We start from the raw sequence: 25,753 nt of genomic DNA on the forward strand, positions 1-25,753 counted from the left end.
CAGCTTTTGGCAACACACAGCGACACAGCAGGTGGTACAGCAGCTCCGTCTTACCTGACACACACACAACCACACATATAATATTCAACACAGACACACACACACACTTCACAGGAGGGTCAAACCAGATAAAAGGCAGAACTGTTACCTGTACAGTGAACTCACCTGTTCCCTCTGTCCCATACAGCTCCACCACCTCACCTGAAAATACAAACAAGTGAGCTCATCAGTCAGTCAGTCCAATCAACCCCCCCCCAATCAGAGCCTCAGTACTGCCTTTGTCACATCTACTGGGGGGACAGATTGTGAATGAAGCTCTGCAGCCTCTTTATCCTCTGGTATCTAGGTGGATTTGCGGAGCTATATTCTGGAGGGACATAAGAGGACTATTTTGACACAAACAGCATCAACCTGTCTCTCAGTGTTTTAAAGTTTGTTGATGTCCTCCTTGAGCTGTGTGAGAGAGAAGAAAAACATTGAGGTCACGTGACATGTGGTGAGAGGCTCTACTAGCTGACAGGAAGTGGGCGTGGTCAGTCACCATGGTCAGGTCCACCATGCAAATTAATACAAGTATGTGCCAGCAAGTACAATGTACCAATTCATACCAACACACCCCATTTACTGATCATCAATAATCAATAATACGTCAACAAAGACGAACGAGTCCTTCAGACATCAGACACAGCCAGAGCTTCCAGACGAGCAAACAGCTGCAGAGACACACAGCTCATCACTCTCTACTTAATACACACTAACAGGAGATGACTACTGTAACGCCTCTATATAATAAAAAAAAATGAGTTTGAAAACCCTGATTTAAACTGGACCGGAATGTAAACTGTACCAACACATCAGACTTTACCAGCATGTAGACTGTACCAATTCATACCAACACACCCCATTTATCAATAATCAAAAAAATCAACACTCAGAGTCAGAGGAGTACTTTACACGGTTCTGGTCCTGTCTGTCACATTCAAATAATACAACATCATTATTTTACCAGTACCACTATTGGTACCAGTGGTACCAATAGTGGTACTGGTAGTAGTACTGTTAGTACTACTACTAGTACGACTGATAGTACTTCCAGTGCTGCTAGTACTACTGCTAGTACTTCCAGTGCTGTTAGTACTACTACTAGTACGACTGATAGTACTTCCAGTGCTGCTAGTACTACTGCTAGTACTACTGCTAGTACTTCCAGTGCTGTTAGTACCACTACTAGTACGACTGATAGTACTTCCAGTGCTGCTAGTACTACTGCTAGTACTTCCAGTGCTGTTAGTACCACTACTAGTACGACTGATAGTACTTCCAGTGCTGCTAGTACTACTGCTAGTACTTCCAGTGCTGTTGGTACCACTACTAGTACGACTGATAGTACTTCCAGTGCTGCTAGTACTACTGCTAGTACTACTGCTAGTACTACCACCACTGCAGAAATCCGCTGCTTTCTGCTGCTGATTAAATATAAAGCCTCGGCTGAGTTGGGACTTCTACTTTGAAAATTTGCAGCAGTGTTTCCGGAGAGGAATTAGACTTTTAGATTGAAACGGACAGAAAACACGTGACAGTGTCAAATAAAGCTGAGCGGTGAATTTCAACTCGCTCGCTCTGATTACTTCATCAAATGTAACGTAACGCGTTCATTATCTGACCTGCGCGCCGCTTTCACTCATTTTAGCACGGACATCTTCTTCTTGTTGTTTCTGTTTCCTGCTTCTTCTTCTTCTTCTTCTGAACGCCGCCAGCTCCCCCTGAAACTCGTCGTTTTACCGTAACGGACGGAGAGTGAGACGTTACCGTAACGGACGGGAGGAGGACACCGAGTCTCGGGGCCCAGACTCGGGTCGTCGGACTGAGGTTTCCCCCTGAATGTGTTGGGGAGAGCAGAACATGTCCCACCTGTTCTATTTATTGTTCTATATGAAGGAGTTTTATGTTTTTTTTCCACACAAACATTGGGATTTTCTGATTCTTCTGGAAAGTCAATACAGTCACAGACTGAGCACTTTATTAGGAACACCTCACTACCACCGGGTGGTTCCTCCCTTTGCTCCGTAAACAGCCTCAGGTCTCCGTGGCCTGGATTCCACCAGATTTTGGTAGTTTTTCACTGAGGTTCTGGTCCATGTGGACGTGACTGCATCGCATCATTGCCGCAGATTTGTCAGCTGCACGTTGATGCCGCCAATCTCCCGTTCTACCTGATGTTCTACCAGATCCGGATCCGGTGACCGGGGAGGCCACTGAACTCAACGACATGTTCAGGAAACCGGTTGGAGACGACTTTTGCTTCGTGACACGGAGCATTATCCTGCTGGAAGTAGCCATTAGAAGATGGTGAACTGCGACCACAGAGGGAAGCACATGGTCGTCACCAGCACTCAGACCGGCTGTGACATTCAAAGAATGACTGATTAGTATCAAGGGTCCAAAGTGAGTCAAGAAAACATTAACCACACCATTACACCGCCACCAGCAGCTTGGACCGTTGACACAAGGCAGGTTGGGTTCGTGGATTCATGCCGTTGACTCCGGATTCTGACCCTACTGGCTGACAGGAGTCGAACCCGATGTGGTCTTCTGCTGTTGTAGTCCATCCACCTCAAGGTTGGACCTGTTGTTCATTCTGCTCAACACAGTTGTAAAGAGTGGGTATCAGCTAGCCCCCCCCCCCAATAAAAAACAAAACCGGGAAACCAGGACACGATATGGAAGGAAGGACTCGTCTTTTCACGTAGTGGAAGAACTGTGGAGTCTTTGGGAGTCAGATACAATTTGGACCTAAATGGACAAAAACTGTGGACAAACGATTGAACTAGGAACGTTAGACAGGAACTGAATCCATGTACAGACACTTGTCATTTTTTACACTGTATTGTTTCTCTGTCGATGTCTTAGGTGTGTTACTGTCACCTCCTGCACCAGAGTGGGGACTACAGACACTAAATCATAACCCCATTAATCCTGCATGTGGATTAAAATCAAAGAGGATTCTATGGTATAGTTATATTTATATAATGGCCTCAGGTCACCATCTAATAATGAATGAAGGCTCTGATGTGGGGAGAGTCGTGCAAACACACACTGAGCCTCTGAGAAGTTCAGTAGATGTAGAAGAGAAACATTGTCATTTTCACAAAGACTCTCCCTCCTGAGAAACAGATGAACTAAAGGTGTAGACTATTTCAAGTCCTGTTTTTCTGTACCTGTTTTATTTCCCGAATCCCTCGTTACCTGGAAGCAGAGAGCAGAGTCGGTTTGGAGATGGGGAGTTTATTGACGGCAGCTCAGTATCAAACCACAGATCGTTAACATTCCTCCGATCGGCTCCGTCTGGATGTCGTCATAAAACTAAATCTCTGTTGTGTCCTTTATACACTCGGCTGTCCTCAGCTGCTCAGACAGACCAGAGACTCAGGTCCAAACCACAAGATCCCCTCTGATCACAGCCAGCTGATCGGGTGTGATAATCGATACATCTAGCAGCTGCTTATCACAAACACCCGCGCACACCTGCAGGGCCGAGTTAGGGAGTGTTTAGATACAACGTGAACAGGTTCACTGCAGGCTGTGTCAAACGGAAGACCAACAAGTCCCGAGTCGGGACCCACAAATCCCAAGTCTGCACTTTGTGCTAAAACAGATCCATTTAAAGAAAACAGCACTGGTGCAGATCCTGGACCTGCTGATAAAAACACATTCTGTATTGCTACATGACACTTTGTTTCATATGATTGTACCTGAACGCACCATACGTCAGCTGACAGTGCTACCTGTGGTTTTGGCCTGTTCCTGGATCACTTTGATGCCTGTCTCAACATACGCTATATGTGTGTGTGTGTGTTTCTATATATAACTTTGTAATATTAGTGATGTGTTAGTTTTCCACTCTGATAAACTCTTGCTCTTCACAAATATAAACACTCTGAGTCCAGTAGTTTATGTTACAGGCTGTAACATCAACATGGTGAAGGACACACACACACAGTTATTCACAGTCTGTGAGTCAGAGTCACGTCAGTCCTGGAAGTTAATCCGACTCGAAATCTTAAAAGTCGTTAAACTGTAAAGAACAAGAAAAGTCTGTTTACGACCGGACTGATGTGACCCTGAGCTGCATGTGAAGGAAACACAGAAGGACGACAAACAGAAATAAATACAGACAGTAAAACACTACACTGGCTGCAGACGCCGCTGCTGACCTGCTCTCTGCCGTCAAAAGTCTCAAAAATGCTTTTTTTCTCCCTTTAGCAACCTCAACTCTGCTGTTCGGCATGTGACAAAGTCAGGAATAACTTTACTGAATAAAGTTATTAGAGACATTGAAATCAAAGACGGAGATAATATTCCTTCACTGCGCAACATGAGAGATGCTCATATTAGTGGATGTTGTCATTCCTATTCTCATTCTTTTTAATCTTTTTGATCCTCCTCCTTCTACCTGGAGGATAATCCTGCTCCAAGTCTTGAAATGTTGCCTGTTGGCTGCTAACCTGAGCCTTTTTCTGCATCTATATCTGTATCTTAAGTGATTCTGGCCTCACGCGCATCTTTGCCTCACATCCCTTAGAGAACCTGATATGCTGCGACACGCCTGTGGTCCTGCTAGCTCCCTCTAGAGGCCACGGTGTTCCTTACGCCACAAAACATGATACCCTGCTCAGTCTCAGCTTACGCTGCAGTCCGGCCAGTGGTTCTTCAGATAACGTGACTGGAACCAAAGTGTTTTTTGTGAAATTTTATCGTGAGAAAACATCAGGTCAACACATAAATATAGAAGCATCCACAGAAAGAGGCAGCTGACGCGCTGATCCAAATCAGCACCAGTGCATTTTCTTCGCCTGGCGATATTTGCACACTTCTAGACATCGGTGTTAACATCTGCCAGACGAGGACTTACAGCAACAAGATATCAGACAATCAGTAGAGTCAATTCTCTGCCGGCGTTTAAATAAAGTAAAGTAAGGACCATTTAGTAACAGACACATGTGTCTGAATGACACAAACCCGGACCTTCAACAGATGACGCAGCAGTGTTACACACTCCATTTCCACTGTTGTTAGAGACTTAACATGTCAGTGAGACTCATGAAACCTGAATTCACTACCGCTCTCTGATACGGCAGCATCTCTAAAGGCTTTATAAGCTGCAGTTAATGGTTGATAAATCATTCACTGAAGCTTTACCGATCAGTTATAAGACGATCTTAACGACAACTTTTGGGCTGCCAGGTTGTGGAAAATCCTCCTCCGGCACGACACTCACTTGTGTTTTTATTAACATCAATTAATTACAGCTTATAAATGCTTTATATATCCTGCCTTATCAGAAAATGGAACCATTGACTCAACATGAAAGGTTCAGTTTCTTAGTCTTCATGTGATCAGATCATTTCAGCCTCTAACCGTGTTAAGTCTCAGCTAGAGACACAATCAGCGTCTGCAGAACAGACGTGGATCACCCAGTCGTGACGAGAGCTAACACGCTAACACGCTGACTGACACTTGCAGAGGAAGAAGTGAGCGAACAGACGAGTAAAGAGGAGAGAGAAGATCGGCGACGCGGCAGAACTCAAACACCGAAAGAAGAAAAGGGATTCTGTCCTTGGCTTTTCTCAGCGCCGGCAAAGCTAAAACTTTTATTCTTCACCACTCATCCGGAGGGTCATACTGCAGCAGTCTAATCTGGAACGAGGTTAAGATGTCTTGACGTGAATCTTTGATCCAGACTCTTAAACCTGCAGTAAAACCAATCTGGTGTCAGCTCGTATTCAGGGGTCCCATCTGATCGCGATGAGGAAAGAAAACTGTGTAAACTCAGCTCATATCTGTGCTGTTTTCACCGTTTTTCACTAACTGTCTGTGCTTCACTCTCTCCAGACCTCCGTGTGCTTGATTATGCTGAGCTAGCCTGCTAACTGTCTGGTAGCCTAACGGGCTAACAACTGAATAGGGCGGAAACTAACAGGCTGTTGGCTAAGTGGCCGGTGGCTAGCAGATAGCAAGTAAACAGGCCAGCGAGCTGCAGAACCCGCAGGCTAACAAGCTGACAGGCTAACAGGCTGGCTATCTAGTGGGCAGCAGGCTGACAACATAGCAGGCTAACAGGCTAATAGGCTAACAGGCTAGCCATCTGTAGCTGTAGCATCAGGACATGATGCCGAACACCGGGTTGTGTCGACAGATGCTCGGGCCGATCTCATCGTAGTCCTTCTTCGAGTGACACACCTGGAAAAACTCCGGCTGCCAACACAACCACACGTCAGCAACAGACGACCAACACACAAACAGACGACAGCAACAACAAAAACAAACAAACAAAAATAGTGTTACTAAAGCAAAGACTACAGTTTGTTTATCTGAGATGTGTGTGCACTCTTTTATGTTTCTTTGTGGGGACCGATATGAATTTTAGACCTGGACATTTTTAGTGAGTGAGGACATTTTCTCTGGTCCTCGCCTCTTCAAAGTGATGTCTGGATGTTCAGACTTCTAACAGAAGGTTAGAGTCGGGTTTAGGTTTAGGACAGGATCAGGGGGCTATAGGTCTGTATGTCACTGTGGGTCCTCACAAGTATAGAAGCAAAAAATGTGTGTCTGTTTGTGTGGTTACCGTGGACGCCAACATGGAGCCTCCAAACCAGACGGCGTAACGCTGCATGTGATGTGTGACGACCTGAACCTCCATCGGCTTCGGCTGCAAAATACAAGCAATCAGTCACCTGTCTGTCTGTCCTCTCTGTGTCTGTTTGTCTGCCTGTCCTCTGTCTGTCTGTCCTCTCTGTCTGTCCTCTGTCTTCTCTGTGTCTGTCTGTCCTCTCTGTGTCTGTCTGTCCTCTCTGTCTCTCTGTCCTCTGTCTGTCCTCTCTGTCCTCTCTGTCTGTCTGTCCTCTGTCTGTCCTCTCTGTGTCTGTCTGTCTGTCCTCTGTCTTCTCTGTCTGTCTGTCTGTCTGTCTCTCTGTGTCTGTCTGTCGGTCCTCTGTCTGTCTGTCCTCTGTGTCTGTCTGTCTGTCTGTCCTCTCTGTCTCTCTGTGTCTGTCTGTCCTCTCTGTGTCTGTCTGTCTGTCTGTCCTCTCTGTCTCTCTCTGTCTGTCCTCTGTCTTCTCTGTGTCTGTCTGTCTGTCCTCTCTGTGTCTGTCTGTCTGTCCTCTGTCTTCTCTGTCTGTCTGTCTGTCTGCTCTGTGTCTGTCTGTCGGTCCTCTGTCCTCTCTCTGTCTCTCTGTTCTCTCTGTGTCTGTGGTATGTCTGTCCTCTGTCTGTCCTCTGTCTGTCCTCTCTGTGTCTGTCTGTCTGTCCTCTGTCTGTCCTCATTGTGTCTGTCTGTCTGACGTCAGATCAAACATCAGTTCAGGTTGTTGCCTATGAAGAACAGAGCTGCAGCTGAGGCCCAGTGTGGTTCATACTTTCTGTTGCAACGGCGGAAATGAAAAAATTCTAAGTACGGGAAAACTGGCGAATGCCACAAAATGTCTGGAATCGCTCATGCGAGCCACTTGAGAACCAATCTGTTGGTGCGACTGGTTCTTGCGTGAGGAAAACTGTTTTTGTTATATGGACTTGATGGTTGTATGACGTCGCCTGTTTTCTACATGAAGGACCACATTGAAAACAAGTCTTGGACCTGGAGTCCTCTTTCTTATTGTGCCAAATAAACTGAGCTAAAAGTCTGACCTTTATCCGTCCTCCACTCAGCTCTTCACTCAGTCTCAGTCGGGCGTCCACCACTCTCTTCAGGTCTCTCTGCAGCCGCCGCCCGAAGTCTCTGAACATGGTGGATCCTCCGGACAAAACGATGTTCTGACACACACACAGTTTTAATTCAAAACCCCTGGTGCTCACAGTTTGCTCCAGGGCAAGACGCCTGACAACAACAGCCACGAGTTACCTTGTAGAGCGGTCTCCTCACATCGATTGGACAACTCTGAATGACCTCATCCACGACATCAGAGATAGGCTGCATGAAGTCTGGGTTGGCAAACTGGAAAACACACATTCACACACACTTTTCATTTTTATTTATTTTATTTTATTTACAGTTTGTGCCAAAAACGCCCCCTCAAGCACAAAACATGACCTTCAGCTTAACTTTGTCTTTACATGAATATTTCTCTTTATCCTCCTGTTTGCATCCACTGGACCTTTAACTTTTACATTCTTTTTAACTTTTTTGCATTAAGTTCACATTTGAATTGAAAGTAATATTTAGTACATCAATTGAGCCTCAGAAAGCAAAGCTGCATCATCACAGCTGTCATGTTTAAAGCTGCATCATTACCCACTTGTTGGCAGCAGAACAGGCTGTAAACACTACAGCTGACATACAGTATTATGAGCTTGAAGACAAAGAAGTTGTGGCAACCAGCAGCCTCCTTCCACATCCAGCAGGCACAGAGCAACACGATCATTGATAATGTCAATAATTACTTGTGAGGTCCCTCAGGGTTCTAGTCTTGGTCCTATATATCTTCTTTTTGGTTAAAGCTACATTAAGTTGTAGTAGTGGACAGTGGCTTTTTATAGCCTTTTCTCTGAAAACACTGAGACTGAGCAAGACATGTAAACTGCCAAAAAACCAAAACCCAGAGCTAAAAGAGGCAAAAAAGTTCTGCAGAGTTACCTCAGGGTGGAAGAAGATTTCGGGGCCCAGGAAGCGTTCGTAGCCCACGTCAATGTGGAAGGCGGTCTTACTCACGGCGTTGACTCCTCGGTACTGTTTGATCCATTTCCCCGGGTCAGAGTCGTACTTTGTGAACTCCTTCACGATGTCTGGACAGATGTAACAGTACCGCTCCTACACACATAAATACGTATAAATACGTTAAAATGCACACATTTTTATGCAGAATGTGATTCAGTAATGACGTGTTATCCAGATCTCCACCAAAAAAAAGATCTTTTTTATCCCAAGGCACCTCTTCATTAATTAAAGATAAATGAAAAGGAAAGTCAAGCTGTGGAGGAGGAGCAGTAGAAGAGTACATGAAGAGGACAGGCAGATGAGGAGGACTAGAGGAGGACTTTGGTACCTTGACAGCCTTGGCGGTCTCCAGCGACTGCTCTGGAGGAATCCCCACCTCTCTGTCTCTGAGCAGCTGTTGGATGAAGAAGGTGATGTCCCGCCCTGCGATGGGGACGTGCTTTATACAGCTGCCAATCACGTAGCCCTCAGCCTGCGACAGACAGGCATAACGACCAATCAGTGAGCAGAGAGGCTCCAAACAGCATCCAGTACAGTTTTAAATGTTGAAAGCGTGTCTGACCACAGGGATGGCGTGTGTGACTCCGTCTCCACTGTCGATGACGATGCCAGTCAGAGTCCTCTGTCCGACCTGCCGGGACGTCCAGGACGCCGCCAATGCCAGCACCGCCTGATAGAGGGACACATATTATGTCATTGCACTGCCTGGAACATCCTCAAGGACCTCTACTACAAGAGAGTTTATTTCATAACACCACCTGGTACAGCTGCACTTGATGTGTCTCACCTGTCTGTCCGTGTGTCCCATTTGTCTGTGTCTCACCTTTCTGTGTCTCACCTGTACTGCGATGTAGAGTCCAGGTATGTTGAAGGTCTCGAACATAATCTCAGCCAGGTACTCTCTGTTCTCTGGGGTGTTGAGAGGAGGCTCTGTCTGCACACACACACACAACCACACACACACACACACACACACACACACACACACACACACACACACGCACACAGATTATAACACAGGTACGGGAATCCTGCTCCCTGACTCGCTGTTGGGTGTCAGGTATCTCATGAAGACATGTTCATCTTAAACACCTCAGGTCAACAGCTGCTAAACAGCCTAAGCAGCCGGTTACCATAGCAACAATAATGATGCTTCATCCCATGATATCACTCAAGCTCCAGTGTTGACTCCTCAAAGACCCTCATTAAGGAGCACCGCAACATCTTCAAGGATCTCTAAAACCTCTAAACCTGCTCCAGGACAGATACACCGTCTGCAATAATGCCTGAAACCTACTCAAGAACCTCTACAACCTCCTCCAGGACTACTTAAACTATCTCAAAGACCCTTACAACCTCCTGATATGTGACTGGAAACTTTTCCATGCATGAAACCTCCTAATTGACCTCTATACCCACCTCAAGGTCGTCGACAACCTCCCCAGTGTCGTCCAAACCTCCCCAAGGACTTCTGTAACCTCCTCAAGAGCCTGTACAACTTCCTCAAGAACTACTTAAACTATCTCAAGGTCTTTTAGAAGCTGCTCAAGAACCTCTACAACCTCCTTAAGCCGGCTGGAACCTCCTCAAGGACATGTTGAATCTCCTCAGCAACCTCTAGAACCCTCATCAAGGTATCCTGTAATCTCCCATTAGACATATGACCTGCTCAAGGGTTCCTACAACCTCCCGCAGACCTTTACAATCTCATCCAGGACATCTGGACCCTCCTGAGGATCTCTAGAATTTTCCCAATGACCCGTGGAACATACTCAAGGTCCTCTACAACCTTTTCTATGATTCATGATACCATGATTAAAAATCGGCTGCCTGTTAAAATCACATGTTCACCTCAGACTTCAGGTCAACAGTCTTACGTCTTTTCTAAATCATAGCTCAGAGCATGTTTAACTACAGATAACCATACCAACAGTGCCTTCTTTGGACCATGGACATGGTATGGAGAGAGAATAGACAAACAAACACAGTGTCGACCTACCATGAGGAAGCTGTGGTCCTCTGGTTCAGCTCGAAGGTATTTGAAGATGACCTGCTCCATAAACTTTTCCATCAGATCCCAGTCTTCAACCATCCCATGACGGATCGGCCACTGAACCACAAACAAGACAGAGGAGAACACGAAGACAGTGGAGGAGAAAATGAAGACAGGAGAAGGAAAAACAAAAGAAATGGGGTTGAAATCGAAACAGCAACTACATGAAAAGAATCACCAGCAGTAGGAACGTGAAGCTGGTGGCTAAAGGGCAAAAACATGAAAAAACACCAGAACTGTCCTTTATTTTCTACCACCTTGGTTGCATAATTTGGTTTGTCTACAGCTTCATCTCCGATGTAGAAGTCCAGGTCATCGACTCCTCGTACGAGTCTCCTCTGGGCCTGTTCTCCTACGCTGGCTGACTCCTTGATGGCGATGCCTGGTCCAGATCAGATTCACACACACACACACACACGTAAATAAACATGACTCAGGTGTTTGCACTCATGTCTAGAAGCAAACTTCATAGTAAAGGTATGAGATTTATTGGCTGAAGTACTGAAACCTCATCAGGTTTCCGGCTGAAGGGGTTCTGTTTTCAGACTGACGGGGTTCAGGTTTCAGACTGATGGGGTTCTGGTTTCAGACTTGATGGGGTTGTTGTGACTGTGTGCATACTTACAGGAGGGCATGATGAACTGGGGCTCTGTGTTTCCAGCATAGCCGATCTTTGTGTACCTGCAGTCAGACAGATCAGACCCTGTTACAGTGAAGCAGAGGTCCAGGGAGGGTTCCCAACATCTGGCTCTCTCTCTGCTGCTGGCCCGTGGTGGAAAGTAACTGAGTAAGTTTACTCAAGTACTGACTAAAGTAAGAATGTGAGGTACTTTTACATTACTGGAGTCTTTTCTGTATACTTCTACTGCGCTACATTTATCTGACATCCGTCGCGGGGGATGGGGGCTGGAGCCAATCCCAGCTGACAATGGGCCAGAGGCGGGGTATGTCCTGGACAGGTCTCCAGTCCATCACAGGGCCGACACATGGAGACACACAACCAGTCACGCTCACATTCCCACCTACGGGTCATCTAGAGTCGCCAGTGAAGCTGCACGGAGGAAGCCGGAGTACCTGGAGGAAACCCAGGCGGGCACGGGGGGAACATGTAAACCCCACACAGGAAGGACCCGGGGTTCGAACCCAGAACCTACAGTACTGACCACTGCAGCACGGTGCCGCCCCTGGCAGCTGCAGTTACTTTACGAATTCAGATTTTACAAATAGAAGGTATCAGAGTTTAGATATTACGTTCTGTTATCAGTAGCCAACGGTAAACACAAGTACCGTAGAGCTGGAATGATTATTGGACTGACAGAGAACTACTCAGCCTCGGCTCTGTTAATCGCTTTGAAAATCCCAAATGCTTGACGGTTCCAGCTTCTCAGGCTGGACGATTCGCTGCTTCTCCTGCTCATTATTCGAGTGATTTTAATTTATTTTGCATAATGTCGAGGTTTTGACTGACTTTACCACTGCAGACTGCTGAAGTACTGAAACCTCATCGGGTTTCAGACTGATGGAGTTCCGGTTTCAGACTGACAGTGTTGTTGTGACTGTGTGTACTTACATGAGGGCATGATGAAAACAAACAGTCAGAAGGTTTCACCTTTTTCTCTGATTTTTTACAAACCAAACAATCAATCATTTGATCGAGAAAACAATCAGCAGATTAATCGATAATGAAAACAACTATTAGCTGCAGCCCTGTAGGAAACAGTTCAACCCAGCTCCACCTGGAGCCACAGTCACCGGGGACATTTTATCGCTCCTCCTTTTCCTTTTTTGACTAGTGACAGTGATGAAGTCATGTGACTGGGCAGCCCAAGCTTCGATCCGGGAGCGTGTACCGTTGAAGCATGACGTCCTGGCGGTCTCGCGTCTCGGTCTCCCACCGTCTTCCTCCTGTCTCTGTAAGCGCGGATTCGGAGATTTCTCTCTTCTCTCCCAGAGGTTTTAGTGTCGGTGACAGTCTGATGGGGTGAGTGCAGCGAGCGGCTCCTGTTCTAGTTCCTGCAGCTGTCCTACATTCAGACAGTCAGACCAGAATAGACTGATCCCAGACCAGTGGGCGGGGACTCACACACCGTATCAGAAACCAGTGAAACAAGTCTGGTGGTCTGTCGGAGTCCGAGGTGACGTCTAAGCCAACGGAAATTCAGTTACCGTGACGGAAGAGAGAAAAATAGAGAAACTGACTCCAGAACTGCTCAGATACTTAAATGATGAATCCAGCATCAAAAGTAAAAGCCTTTTATTAACGCTAGAACACTGTTTTATTTCACGTTATGTTTGTGTTGTTTTATATTCAATTACTTTAAATTAGAAGAGAATAAAATAGAATGAAATATATAAAAGTGGAACAAAAGGAAGAAAGAAAACAGGAGGAATGAACGATATTTACAACCATGAGACTGGATTTTATTCACTTCCTCGCAGCTCTCAAAGCCGGATCCACCTGCCGAGGGGCCGCGAGGCAGAGGTCTGTTATCGGGCCCCTTCGGACTGTACTGAGGTTTCCTGTCCGATCATCACTGACACCCAGAAAAAAAACAAAATACACAACAAATCTGAACTGAAACAGTTCAGGTCTGGAGCCAGCAGAGTCCATCCACGAGACCAGGACCACAGGGTGGAGGATGGGGGACCTGATGGAGGCCCCCCCCATAAATAACCCATCAATAAATGAAAAAATAAAGTTATTATTTTTAAATTGATCGATTCTGCTCTGCCTGACTTTCAATTTAGGTGAACTGTTCCTTTAACACCAACCAAAACAACACACACACACACACACACACACACACACACACACACACACAGGCCCGCTCTCTACATACATGATGTTCATAAAAACACACATGACGTCACAGTCTTTACAGCGTGCGTGTGTGTCCTACCCGGTCCCGCAGTCTATCACGCACGGAGGCAGCTGCTGGGACATGTTGTGTTTCAGGTCCGGCTCGGTCCGTCTCGGTCCGGCCCGCAGAACGGTCGGCGGTCGGTTGTTGTTGTGACCGGTTGGGTGCAGAGCGGAGAGCGCGAGGCGGAGTTAGACGAGTGTGATGGAGAGAGAGAGCGCGCGCGAGAGAGAGAGAGACGTTATACCTGGGTGCAGGACCGTCCTCCCTCTGGATCTATGTCTCTCGACCCTCTCTCTCTCTGTCTCAGAGCAGTTCCGGGTCGGAGGGAAAGATGGAGAAAATAGAAACACATCTGAAACGGTCCCGGTAACCGGAGAAAGGCGAGAGAGAGAGCGCGCGCGCGCGTGTGTGTGTGTGTGTGTGTGTGCGTGCTGCGTTCAGGTGATGTCAGCCGCACCGTAAATATCGCTGCCTGTGACGAAACGCACAACTCACTTCCGCCTCCCAGCGGTGACTACACACAACAACAACAACAACAAGAGTGAAGAAAAGCCGGTGATGCTGGTTCGACAGAGCTCGTGCTTCCATTTGACCATGTAAAGTTACTTCATACATGTGTGTTGTAACATACAGACGATTCACTATTTAAGTCGAAGTCCTGAAACCGCACAGTAAAACTACCGGGTTCAAAATGTTACTCAAGTCAACGCGTGAGTGAATCAGAGAAATGGCCCAAGTCAGTGTGTGTGTGTGTGTGTGTGTGTGTGTGTGTGTGTGTGTGTGTGTGTGTCCCTCAGCGTCATCCAGAGACAGCGGCACGTCTTCAGGTGTCTTCCTCTGCCCGACCCTGTCCCATCATGGCAGCGGTTTCGATAATCGACTGATAATCAATGAGTCCACTTATTGCTAAAGCTCGGATCAGGTAGAATCTTAATCCGAGAGGCCGCAGTCGCCAGATAAGTGAAGTCCGGCGTTTCCCTCCCAGATGTGGCGGAGCAGGAACGGGAAGCACCCGGTACCTCAGGTGAAGTGGTGACGACCGGCTACGTTGCCGTTCTTATCCTAAATGTTGACACTGGCACGTGACTGCAGTTTTCACGTGTGTAATAAATATGTGCAGCCGCTCTGATCTAAGTGTCGTGTAGCAGCGAATCCGGCAGGTGGCAGTAAAGGCACATCATCATCATCATCATCATCATCATCGTCAACATCAACAACAACAACAACTCAGACACAAGTTTTTTTTTTTTGTTTTTTTTTAAACAAACTTTATGTGACACACAGTGTGTAACAAGCAAACACACGACTGGAGGAGTAGCAACACACTGCATCAGTGCAGCGTTTGTTCAGGTTCATAATCAAACAGGTAGAAACAATCACTGACACGTGTTTCAGCCTCTCTCTGTCTGTGACATCCGCAGTTTGGACGGGACCATAACTACTACTGATACTACCACTAGTACTACAGCTACTACTGCTGCTGCTGCTACTGCTACTGTTACTACTACTGCTGCTGCTACTACTACTACTACTGCTAATACTACAACTGCTGCTACTACTACTACTACTACTACTACTACTACTACTGCTGCTGCTACTGCTACTACTACTGCTGCTGCTACTACTGTTACTACTACTGCTGCTGCTACTACTAATACTACTACTACTATTACTATTACTGCTTCTACTACTACTGCTACTACTGCTGCTGCTACTACTACTACTACTACTACTGCTGCTGCTACTACCACTGCTACTGTTACTACTGCTACTACCACTGCTACTGTTACTACTGCTACTACTACTGCTACTGTTACTACTGTTACTACTACTACTACTACTGCTACTGTTACTACTGTTACTACTACTACTACTACTACTGCTACTACTACTACTGTTACTACTACTACTGTTACTACTACTACTACTGTTACTACTACTACTACTACTACTGTTACTACTACTACTACTGCTAATACTACTACTCCTACTACTACTACTACTACTACTACTACTGCTACTACTACTACTACTACTACTACTACTACTACTGCTGCTACTACTACTGCTACTACTACTACTACTGCTACTGCTACTGTTACTACTACTACTGTTACTACTACTGCTACTGCTACTACCACTACTACTGCTGCTACTACTACTGCTACTAATACTACTAATACTACTACTACTACTACTATTACTGCTTCTACTTGTACTGCTGCTACTGCCACTGCTGCTACTGCCACTACTACTACTGCTACTGCAAAAATAACAATACTGCCACTACCACCATCACCGATAATAGCATTAATTGTATTCATAGCTGCACTATGAGTGAGAACACCGCTACTAAAAGTAGACACTACCGCTTCATAGTAGTGATACTGCTGCCGCTGACCGGTTCCGTGGTGGATGTTGCCATAACCACAACCTCCATCCTACAGTCACCGCTTCTCACGGTAGGATTCAATCGCGTAAACGTGCACGCACACGTGCCCGCGCACTCGGGGGCAGCGAGAGCATGAATGAGAAGCAGAAGGAGGAAGTGACCGAGTTGTTCACACTCACGAGCCGGGACAGAGCCGGAACACAGCCGGAACACAGCCGGGACATTTACAGATCAAGCCCAAACAGGAAGCCTTCACCATCATCATCGTCATCCCTGAACGCTTCTCTTTAGACATTTTGTGGCTGGAGTCTGGCGCAGAGAGGATCGTTGGAGGGGAATCCCGCCGGTCAGAGCGAGGGGGCGTAACCACCCACAGTGTGTGTGTGTGTAGCACGTGCAGTGTCAGTGACTACAAACCCGGAGGAAGACCCGGACCCGGGGCTCGCCTCTCAGCCACTGATTCCCGGAATTTATTTCTTCTGTTCTGTAATTGCTTCCCTTCCGGATATCGGTTATCGATCGTAAATCAAGCGCCGATCAGCAGCAGCTGACGGATTTCCTCTCACCAGAAACAGTCCGCTCTGTTCCTCAGCATCATGGTGGATTTTCTTTTCAGTCTCTTCAGAACTGAACCGGGTCTTCGTGGCGAGCCCCGCGGCGTCACCCGGCCTTCAATCGACCGATAATCGATAATGCTGGGTGTTTATCGATCATGGCCCGACGCCTCACCGATCCAGTTTCGAAAGGAGAAAACAACCGTGTCCATGTTGGTTTGGATGCTTAATCTTCGAAACGGTCTTAAGCTGTTTACTGGTTTCCTGAAGGATTTTACGGACATGACAAGCAGTTTTCCCAGAGTCCAGTTTCGTCTGGGAAATCCTTCCCAGCAGCCCCTGCTGGAGTAAAGTGTGGGCTTCTACTTGTTAATAAGGCAGTGCCTGCTGACGTCACCAGCTTCTGTGTTCCTATTGGACGGTCTCTGAACATCCGTGATGTGTGGAGTGGCAGGCTATCGGCTTTAACAGCAGTCGGCCTCCAGGGGGCGATGGCCGCCGCCTATACCAGCCGGGACATCGTGGAGGATTACCTCCGCTACAAGCTGCTCAAGAAGGGCGTGGTCTGGAGTTTCTCGCCGCCGCCACGCAGACCAGGCGCTGGCCGCGGACACCACGAAGCCTCGCCGTCGGCGTGGTCATGGAGCTCTGAGCGAGCGAGGACGTCACACAGAGGCAGCGCTCCGGATGACGCCCGGCAAGGTGAGGAAATTTTACTCACGTTGTCATGGCAACCGCACCATGCGTTCACGCCTGCCTAAGATCCTGCCTCCACCACTATTAACAGTGCTGCTACGATTAAAGCTAGTAGTAGTAAAAACATAACGGTGACATCATGGTACTGGGAGAGGGACAACGGGCGTCGTCGAGTGACATCACTGTCACTGTCCTAGTGTCTGACCCCTCCTTATTTTATGTCCCTTGCATTATGATGACATCACTTGTCTTTTCCTTGCTCATTGGCCGTCTGCTCTTAGATCCCCAGTTGGCCCCGCCCCGGCTGCAGGTCGCCCTGCGGTGTGCCGGCGACAAGCTGGAGCACCATTACCGTGGCAACCTGGCGGCCCAGGTGTCGGTGCTCCTGCTGTGCGGGGACGGCGGCCGAGACGGCAGCCAGTCTGCACGGCGGCGAAGCCTGATGGTGGTCGGGGAGGAGCTGTTCAGGGATGGGATCAACTGGGGACGCATCGTGGCCATGATGGAGCTGGGAGGGGCTCTGAGCGCCGAGGTGGCCAAGACGGGCGGGGCGTGGCAGGTGGATGACATCGCCAGGTGGATGGAGGAGAGTCTGGACTCGCCGCTGCTCCAGGGATGGATAGAAGACAATGGAGGATGGGTAGGAGGACAATGATTACTCTTTTTCTCTAGTTCTTGCTCAAACTCACAAACCAGACTAGATTAAGTTTTCAGTCAAACTAACATAATGCTGATTGCTGTTTCCTTCTTCCTTTCCTTATCTCCTTTTTCCTTCCCTGTTTCTATCTGACATGTTCTTTGTCCCCTCCTCTCTGTTGAATCGGCTGATTCGACAGAAAACTCTGCCAGCAAGGTTTTCAACAAGGCTTTAATTCATCAGAAATAACAAGAAGCTGTAAATCTATCAGGAAAATCCTGTAAGAGTTCGGTTTGGAAACAGCAGAACGTGGAGAAAACACAAAAAATTTAAAAATATAACATGGTGTGAAAATGGTGGACCCCTTGGTCCATCCACAGTGTTCAGGGGTCAGGGATGGTGGAGAGCGCGTTGGGGTCTTTGACCGAGTTCCTGCGATCCTTGAAGGGGTTCTAGGGATTCTTAAAAGAGTTCAGGTAAGCTTGAAAAAGCTGCCGGTGTCCTTTAAGAACTTCCAGGACAGGCTTTAGGGTTGACAAAGATCCGGCAGTCCTTGGTGGGGTTTCATTGAAAGGCTCCAGTGGTTCCATGGGTTCTTGAAAGGTACCCTTTGGTCTGTCCATTGCATTCAGGGGTCAGTGAAATAGTTCAGGGATGCTTGAGGGTGTCATTGACAAGGTTTCTGGAGTCCTTGAAACAGCTTTTGGTCCAATCCCAGGGGTCCCCAAAGAGATTCCAGGGTAGAAACAGGTTTCAGGGATCCTTGAAGGGGCTGCATGGTGTACAAAGGGTTCTTGGGGTTCCTAAAGTGGTTTCAAGGGTCCTTGAGATGTACCCTGTGGTCATGCAACAGCATTCAGAGGTAATTGAAATAATTCAGGGATGCTTGAGAGTGATTTAGGGGTCTTTAACTGGGTTCCAGGGGTCCTTGAAAGGTCCTTCCACAGTTTTCAGGAGTCCCTGTGGTAGTTCAGAGATTATTGAGAGTGATGGAGGGGGTTTTTGGGGGGGTTCCAGGACATCCTTGGAGGCATTTTAGGAGGAGAACCCTTGGTCTTCATTGGACAGTGAGAGACGCTGTGTTTATGTGGGACGCGCCTGAACCATTGGGCCCTCAGATGCCCCAGTTTACGTCATCAACAGCTGGTAATAACTTTTGATTTTGATCGTGGGCAGTGGAGACAGATGGGAACAATTCATCACAGATCCATCAGGGATGTTGTCAAAAATAAAAACAGGCAAAATAATAATACTTCTGTTTTCACACACACACAGTGAGGTCTGTTTTTATCAACTGAAACTGTTTTACTGTGGTTGTGTGTGTGTGTGTTAGTGGTTCAGTGGGGAGAAAAGACGTGACACTGTAGACGGAGAAAAGAGTATTTTGGTTCGAATGCAAATGATATGCAAAGTGCAGAAAATCCCTAAAACTCTGCAGAGATACTGTGTGTGTGTGTGTGTGTGTGTGTGTGTGTGTGTGTGTGTGTGTGTGTGTGTGTGAGAGTTAAATGATAAGGGACAGAGTGACAGGTTTGCAGACAAACAGAAAAACAGCGAGACTGAGAAGTTGTTTTCATGAAACTTGTTAAAGTGAAACTGAGACTGAAACAGGCAGCTCGTTTCTGGACTGATGAAGAAACAGTCTGAGGAATCATCTGGACTCTGACAACTACAGTCAGACATGCTGGATAATTGAGAGACCAAACGATTAATAAATAAGCCAAAGAAACAACTGGCAGTTTTATTGAATGTCTGTAAGATCCAGGCCTTATTAAAATTATCAGTTAAAACTCAAACTACTGATCAAACTGATTAAACTCAAGATCTTCATGGGCTCAGAATTCATGTGACCTGAAAAAGACCTTTTGAAAAACCTCAGATAAAAAAATAAACCCGTTGTTAAACTGGTCCATTCCAAACTTTGATTGGTTAAACATACGGTTAAAAGAAAGTAACTACACTTCCATCGGAAAACCTCATATTTGAGACTACTTGCCTGTTAACTATTCCGTTCAGAACTGTCATCGGAAATCCTCTAAAATAAAAACCATCTGAGTGTTAACTGGTCTATCCCAAATTTCCACTGGGAATACATATGATGAACAGCCAAACTTCCATTCGAAAACCTCTGATTAAAAAAAATCAACTGACCGCTAACTACTCCATTCCAAACATTACCTTGGCAAAATATATGTTTAAAAAACAACCAAACTTCCACTGGGAAAACCTCTGGATAAAAACCTACTCACTGGTCACTGCCCCATTCCAAACTTCAATTGGGAAACATCTGATTAAAAACCAATTGGTTGTTAACTGGTCCAGTCAGAGAAAAGGCTGTTGTCCATTTCAGACTTCTGTTGGGAAGATCTGACATGGCTACCTAAAGAAACAGACACGGTCTGTAACATGATGAAAGCCCATTCATGTCAGTCATTTGCTGTGTTCTGATTGGCTGACAGAAGACCCAGCATATGATCCTCACGATATCAGGCTGGTCCAGGTTTGACATATGGCTTAAAATCATCAGAAAATCAGACAGAGTCTGGCTTAGGGCCAATCAGAGCAGTGAATGGCCAGCAGGCAGGAGAATGAGCAGGGAAGAAACAGGAGACACAGGGGGACACAGGGGGGACACAGGGGGGACAGGGGGGGACACTGAAACCCAAGGGATAAACCGGTGGTCGTTTGTGTGTGTGAGAGAGAGCAAGAGACCCCTGAACACAGCAGAGAGAAGCCTTTACTTTCTAATTATATTCTCTCATGTCGCAGTGGTTAACTTCAACTTAATCTACCGCCTGATAAAATGTGTGTGTGTGTGTGTGTGTGTGTGTGTGTGTGTGTGTGTGTGTGTGTGGTATTACCTAGAAATATCTTTCCAGGTAATCACTGTGGTTGAGTTTCCGCCTCAGATCAGCTGACAGACTGTTTCTGTAGAACTCTGTTCAAATTAAATAACAAGACAAGCTTTCATCCACACACACAAACATATACACGCACACAAGTGCGCACACACACACACACACAGACATACACACACACACACACACACACACACACACACACACACACACACACACACAGTTGACCTGAGGTAGGTGTGTGTTTTCCGTTTTCAGTTAATTTTCAAAGGGAGTCAGGCAGTAAGGAGCTGGTGGTGATGCTAACACAGCAGCAGGTAAAGTTGTGTGTGTGTGTGTGTGTGTGTGTGTGTGTTGTTAGCTCTAAGAACACAGGCAGTGGTGAGCAGAGCTGCTTTCTCAGAATTCACTGACAAAATTTTCCATCTAGACGTTCAGATACAGACAGAGCTGTGCTTGTGTGTGTGTGTGTGTGTGTGTGTGTGTGTGTGTGTGTGTGTGTGGATTACATTAGATTACAGCAGAAGAAATGTCCATTACTCTTAACTGGGATGCACATTATACAACGGGCACCAGGAGTTTATCCACCTTGTTTTTTCCCGGCCTGTATTTTGGGGCCGGCCTTTAATTCACTATTACTTTAATTTCGAGAAAATACGGTATTTTCCTTTGGAATGAACAAAAAGTAAACTCTTTTCTATTAAAAACAAAAGTTAGATTTCCTAGAAAAAAAATAGGGCACCAAACCCACCGTTACTTTGGTTTTTGCTGCTCCTTTTTCTACTTTTTTCTGGTCGGGGGAGTCATACAGTATGTGTGTCCCTGAGGAACAAGGTGTGAGCAAAGGTTCCCACATAAAAGCAAAGAAACGCTGCATAGTAAACTGACGTTAGCGTTTTACGCAGTGGAAGCAAACTCGACACAAACTGCCTCAAAGACTGACATGACCCGCTTTTTTTTTTTCCTCATAATGTTACGACTAACAGTAACAGTTTTCTTTCATTTATCAGCCCCTTCAGTGAATCACGTGATTCGTCCTGGCAGCCCTCAGACCCTCAGACTGTGCTTTCCTTGATGCGGATCGTAACGAGACACGTTTCCTTTCCTCTCCGTTCCAGCGCCCTTCACCTCTCAGACTCAGAACCCAACAGAATTTAATGCGACAGCGTCCCGTGATGACCACTTGTGGCTGCAGAGGGTCTTGCTTTAATACAGATAATGTTTCTGCTCAACATTATCTCGTACGAGCCGGTAAAACAGAACAACAAGCTCAACTCTGATCAGTCCGCTCAGCAAAACACACACCCACGTACACACACACGTATATGTTCCCTCCATGTGACTCAGCGTTTCAGAGAAGCATAACTCAGTACGATGTCGAGCTCATTTCATCCACAATGACAAAACTTTCATTTCGTATCTGCTTCAGAAAACTAAGTTCATAGTCCGTTGATGCTTCCTGAGCTGTCAGTCTCCTTCAGACAGTCGTTGGGTTTATAAAGGAGCTGTCGATCCTCTTCATCTGTGGCGCTTGAAGATTTGTTTAATTTGAAGCTGTCAGTCAAACCTCATCTGCATTGTAGAGACAAGAGGGACAGACGCAGTGAAGGTCGTGGGTGTTCCTCAGAGAGCAGACTGTTAAACAAGGGTGAAATTTCCACTGTGGGGGGTGCTGGTGGAAATGTCCTTGCAACTCAGACTTTCAGGGTGATCATATTGAAGTCCCTCTGAATATCGTACACATCAGTTAGCTTCATGTTCAGATCCTCAGTCGGTTGCTTAGAGGAGCCCCAAGTGTTTTGCGCGTAGCAGACAGAGCAAACGTCTGCACACGCCACACTTCTCTATTTGGTAAGTTGATGAAATAAAAAGTGACAGATCATTAACTTTTGAAGAGAGGCTGGACTTTGCTATCAGTAGTAAAATCTCTGCAAACAAAAAAACCCGTTGCAGGTGCGGGTTTTGGGAAATGCCAGGTATGTAAAATGTTGTGGAGAACGCTAGCATTTACCAGTCAGTGACCTTCGGTGCTGCAAGCCCCAAAAGTTCCTGAACCAGAAATAAACCAGAACCTGGTTTCTCATGTGTAAAAACAGGTAGAGGAACTGACTTCCTCAAAAGGTTGCTGTTCCCTGGGTAAAGTTCCTGCAGTGGAAATGCACCTTTAGACATTGTGTGAGGTGAAAGGGACAGGTGTGTGCAGCTGCTGTAAAAAAACAGGAAGTTATGACCGCAGTTTTTCAGCAGGTGGAGCTGCAAGAGTGGCACAACGATCACGAAGGAGATTAAGGTGCCTAAAACCACTTAGGTACAGAAAAGTGCAATTTGTGTCAAAACCGTCCTCCTTATCAGAGTCCTGACTCAGTCAGACCTGAACTCACAGACAGGAATCACGTGTTGATGTAATTCAGCGTGACGTCCACTTCCTGGGGACATCGTGACCTCTGATGTCCCTCCAGAATAAAGCTCCAGAAATCCACTTAGAAACCAGAGGAAATTAAGAGGCTGCAGAACTTCATTCAGAATCTTCCTGTTTTTAAGTTTCCTTCAGTATCACAGTGATCCGGTGTCTGTACGTCCACGGCTACACTGAGAACAGGAGCTGGTCACGGCTGATTCAGCAGCTTCTAATGGGACAGTTTGACTGATCGTATTCCCGACGCTGACGTGAGCATGTTTGATGTGTGGGAACCTAAAACCAGCGTTATTTTCGGTGGAACATGGTCAAAAATAAAAAAGACCAATGTTAAGAGTCTTTGACAGAAATGAGACTGTAGTGACTGAAACCCAAGAAATAGAAATGTGTGTATGAAAAGAGGAGGGTCTCCATCGGTCAACTGTCACAACGTGGACGTGTTACAGGTGGAACTGTTTAGGAGAAAGGTTCTCCCCAAATCATATTACCGTTCCACATCAACACACACACACACACACACACACACACACACACACACACACACACCATGCAGGGAAAGAACCCAACATTTCCTTATTAACGCTCAACTGATCACACACACACACACACACACACACACACAGGGAGTGTTTATATCGTAGGTATCAGTCATGTGACCAAACAAACAGACACTAACTGTGTTAAAAAAAAAGATTAAACACACCACAGTTGCATCCAGGTACATTCCAATCAGATATAGGAACACCTGTCCCCCTCACTTTTAGTGTTTCAGTTTGATTCATCTACTGAAAGACCTGTGAACAGTCTCCTCTGATTGTCCCACCACCAAAATCCAGATGGAGGATCTAAACAGTCAAGTCATCTGAGTCTCCTTCAGTCACCGCTGTGCCTCTCAGCATTTAAACTTTACAAGCAGGAAACAGACTGCCCTGCCTTCTTGTGGCAGGTTGTTGGGAGTGTACGCAGCTTGTGAGGAAGCCTTCAGACAATACTCAGGGCTGAAAAATTTAATAAACGCTCTGCATCTTCGGCTGTTTTTATTTACAGATACAGATTTCCCAGAAAGAAACTGGAACTGATCGTCAGTCCGAGATAATGCAGCAACAGTCAGAGCTGTGGGAAGTAAAAACAGAAATAAAACATTAACTGAGTTTAAAGGATCAGTGTTAAGCTTTTTGTAGTTTGAACATTTTGATAAATGAAAAAGTATCAGGTCTCGGTGAAGGAAATTATAGGTGATTATGGGTTTAGTCCTTTTTTTGTATATTGACATTAATCACAATTTATTATTTGATATTACTTGTGTATATGTTGTTTTTATTTTTAAAGAAGTTCTGACTTCATGGTTAAAATGAAAAGGGACCGAGACTAGAACCCTGAGGAACCCCACAAGTTTTGACACAATCAATTGGCTGATCATGTTGCTCTGTCGTTGTCGTTGTCATTGTTGTTGTTGCGTCAACTATTTCAAAAAATGTCAGTGTTGTGTTTTCAGTTTGTTCTGCTACAAACAAATGGCTAAAAACTGATTAATGCAGTTTGAACATCAGGGCTTAATTATAAAAATGAAAATCTGTGTATGGGCAGATCAAACTTCAGCTTTTTAAAACGCAAAGAAGGACACTGTGTTCATTTGTGAATCTGTCAAAGAAGAAAGACAATTCAGTGTGTTTCCTGTCCACCTGTCTCTCTCTCTCTGATTTCCCAGGATGCCTTTGTGGAGTTGTACAGTGAATCCAGACCGCCAGTCAGTTTCTGGTCTCTGAGGACAGTGTTTGGGCTGGCTGTACTGGGAGCAGCTGGGATCACACTGGGAGCCCTGTTCACCCAGAAGTAACTCCGACTCCTGGTCTGGACCGATCCAACCCAAATCGGTTGGAACTGGTCTGAACTGGTCTGGTCCGGTCCATTCAGCAGCCTCAGATCTGCAGTCCCTCTGATGTCCACTAGATGCTGCTGTGATCAAACTGTATTGAGGTGAAAGAGAAAACCTCCAGCTTCTCTCTGCAAATACAAAGTCAGAGCAGTTTTCCACAATAAAAGTCGTATTATGATCACTGAGCTTCTTCTACTGTCAGACTGAGGGAGGATTTTCAAAGTAAAAGTTCCTTTAAAGAGATATTAAGTCACTGCCTATTTGTTTCTCCTCAACTGACAGTGGAGTTCGGGTATTTTACATAATCCAGGGTATTTGTCTTTTTTGCATGAATTCAGGGAATTTAAGGCTTTAAAAAAAAACCACCCAAAATTTACCAGTCACCATGAAAATCCCCTCTGAATTTCATACCTCAACATGACCTATATTTTTTCAGTCAAGACACAAATCTGGTGTCGGCTTTGTTACTCAATTAAACTTTTGACTATAAATTTGGAGATAATTAATAAATAATGAATGGCTTCTAACATATTAAGGGACTTTAACGGGTTTTAAGTGCTAAAAAAAACTAGTGGAAAGTTTCAACTTAATTGAGAAAAGAAGAAACACAGCTATGAAAATAAAACCCAAGTCATAACATAATGTAGTTTTAACTTAAGGACTTTTTAACAGTGCTTTGAAACTATTTGGTAAATTC

The 25,753-nt window shown here is 45.9% G+C and overlaps 2 protein-coding genes and 1 long non-coding RNA gene across 5 annotated transcripts in view; 1 reads left to right on the plus strand and 2 right to left on the minus strand.

Annotated features, from left to right (window-relative positions):
- Positions 1-21,553, minus strand: actr3b (actin related protein 3B). Of its 2 annotated transcripts, XM_040127098.1 has the most exons (15): positions 21,516-21,553; positions 20,768-20,844; positions 11,389-11,444; positions 11,021-11,145; positions 10,710-10,820; positions 9,549-9,644; positions 9,273-9,380; positions 9,039-9,182; positions 8,630-8,803; positions 7,898-7,990; positions 7,684-7,809; positions 6,626-6,709; positions 3,219-6,255; positions 166-201; positions 1-54 (listed from the first exon to the last, which is right to left on the minus strand). In XM_040127098.1, the coding sequence occupies exons 3-13, from the start codon at positions 11,396-11,398 to the stop codon at positions 6,160-6,162; spliced, it is 1,167 nt and encodes a 388-aa protein (XP_039983032.1). In that variant the 5' UTR covers positions 11,399-11,444; positions 20,768-20,844; positions 21,516-21,553; the 3' UTR covers positions 1-54; positions 166-201; positions 3,219-6,159. The 2 variants fall into 2 exon arrangements, with proteins under 2 accessions (XP_039983032.1, XP_039983031.1); XM_040127097.1 differs by lacking the exons at positions 20,768-20,844; positions 21,516-21,553 and adding an exon at positions 13,664-14,013.
- On the plus strand, positions 16,120-25,040 carry LOC120789915 (apoptosis regulator Bcl-2-like). The gene is made up of 3 exons (XM_040127124.1): positions 16,120-17,275; positions 17,551-17,909; positions 24,889-25,040. The coding sequence occupies exons 1-3, from the start codon at positions 17,065-17,067 to the stop codon at positions 25,015-25,017; spliced, it is 699 nt and encodes a 232-aa protein (XP_039983058.1). The 5' UTR covers positions 16,120-17,064; the 3' UTR covers positions 25,018-25,040.
- The window catches only part of LOC120789916, a 7,763-nt gene continuing 6,212 nt past the window's right edge, over positions 24,203-25,753 (minus strand). For both annotated transcript variants that reach the window (XR_005707474.1, XR_005707473.1), the window contains 2 exons: positions 24,863-25,184; positions 24,203-24,293 (listed from right to left, as the gene is read on the minus strand). This is a non-coding gene — a long non-coding RNA (uncharacterized LOC120789916). The remainder of the gene's footprint in view (positions 24,294-24,862; positions 25,185-25,753) is intronic.

This window comes from Xiphias gladius, chromosome 5, assembly GCF_016859285.1.
Source record: "Xiphias gladius isolate SHS-SW01 ecotype Sanya breed wild chromosome 5, ASM1685928v1, whole genome shotgun sequence".
In the NCBI taxonomy this organism is placed as follows: domain Eukaryota; kingdom Metazoa; phylum Chordata; class Actinopteri; order Istiophoriformes; family Xiphiidae; genus Xiphias; species Xiphias gladius.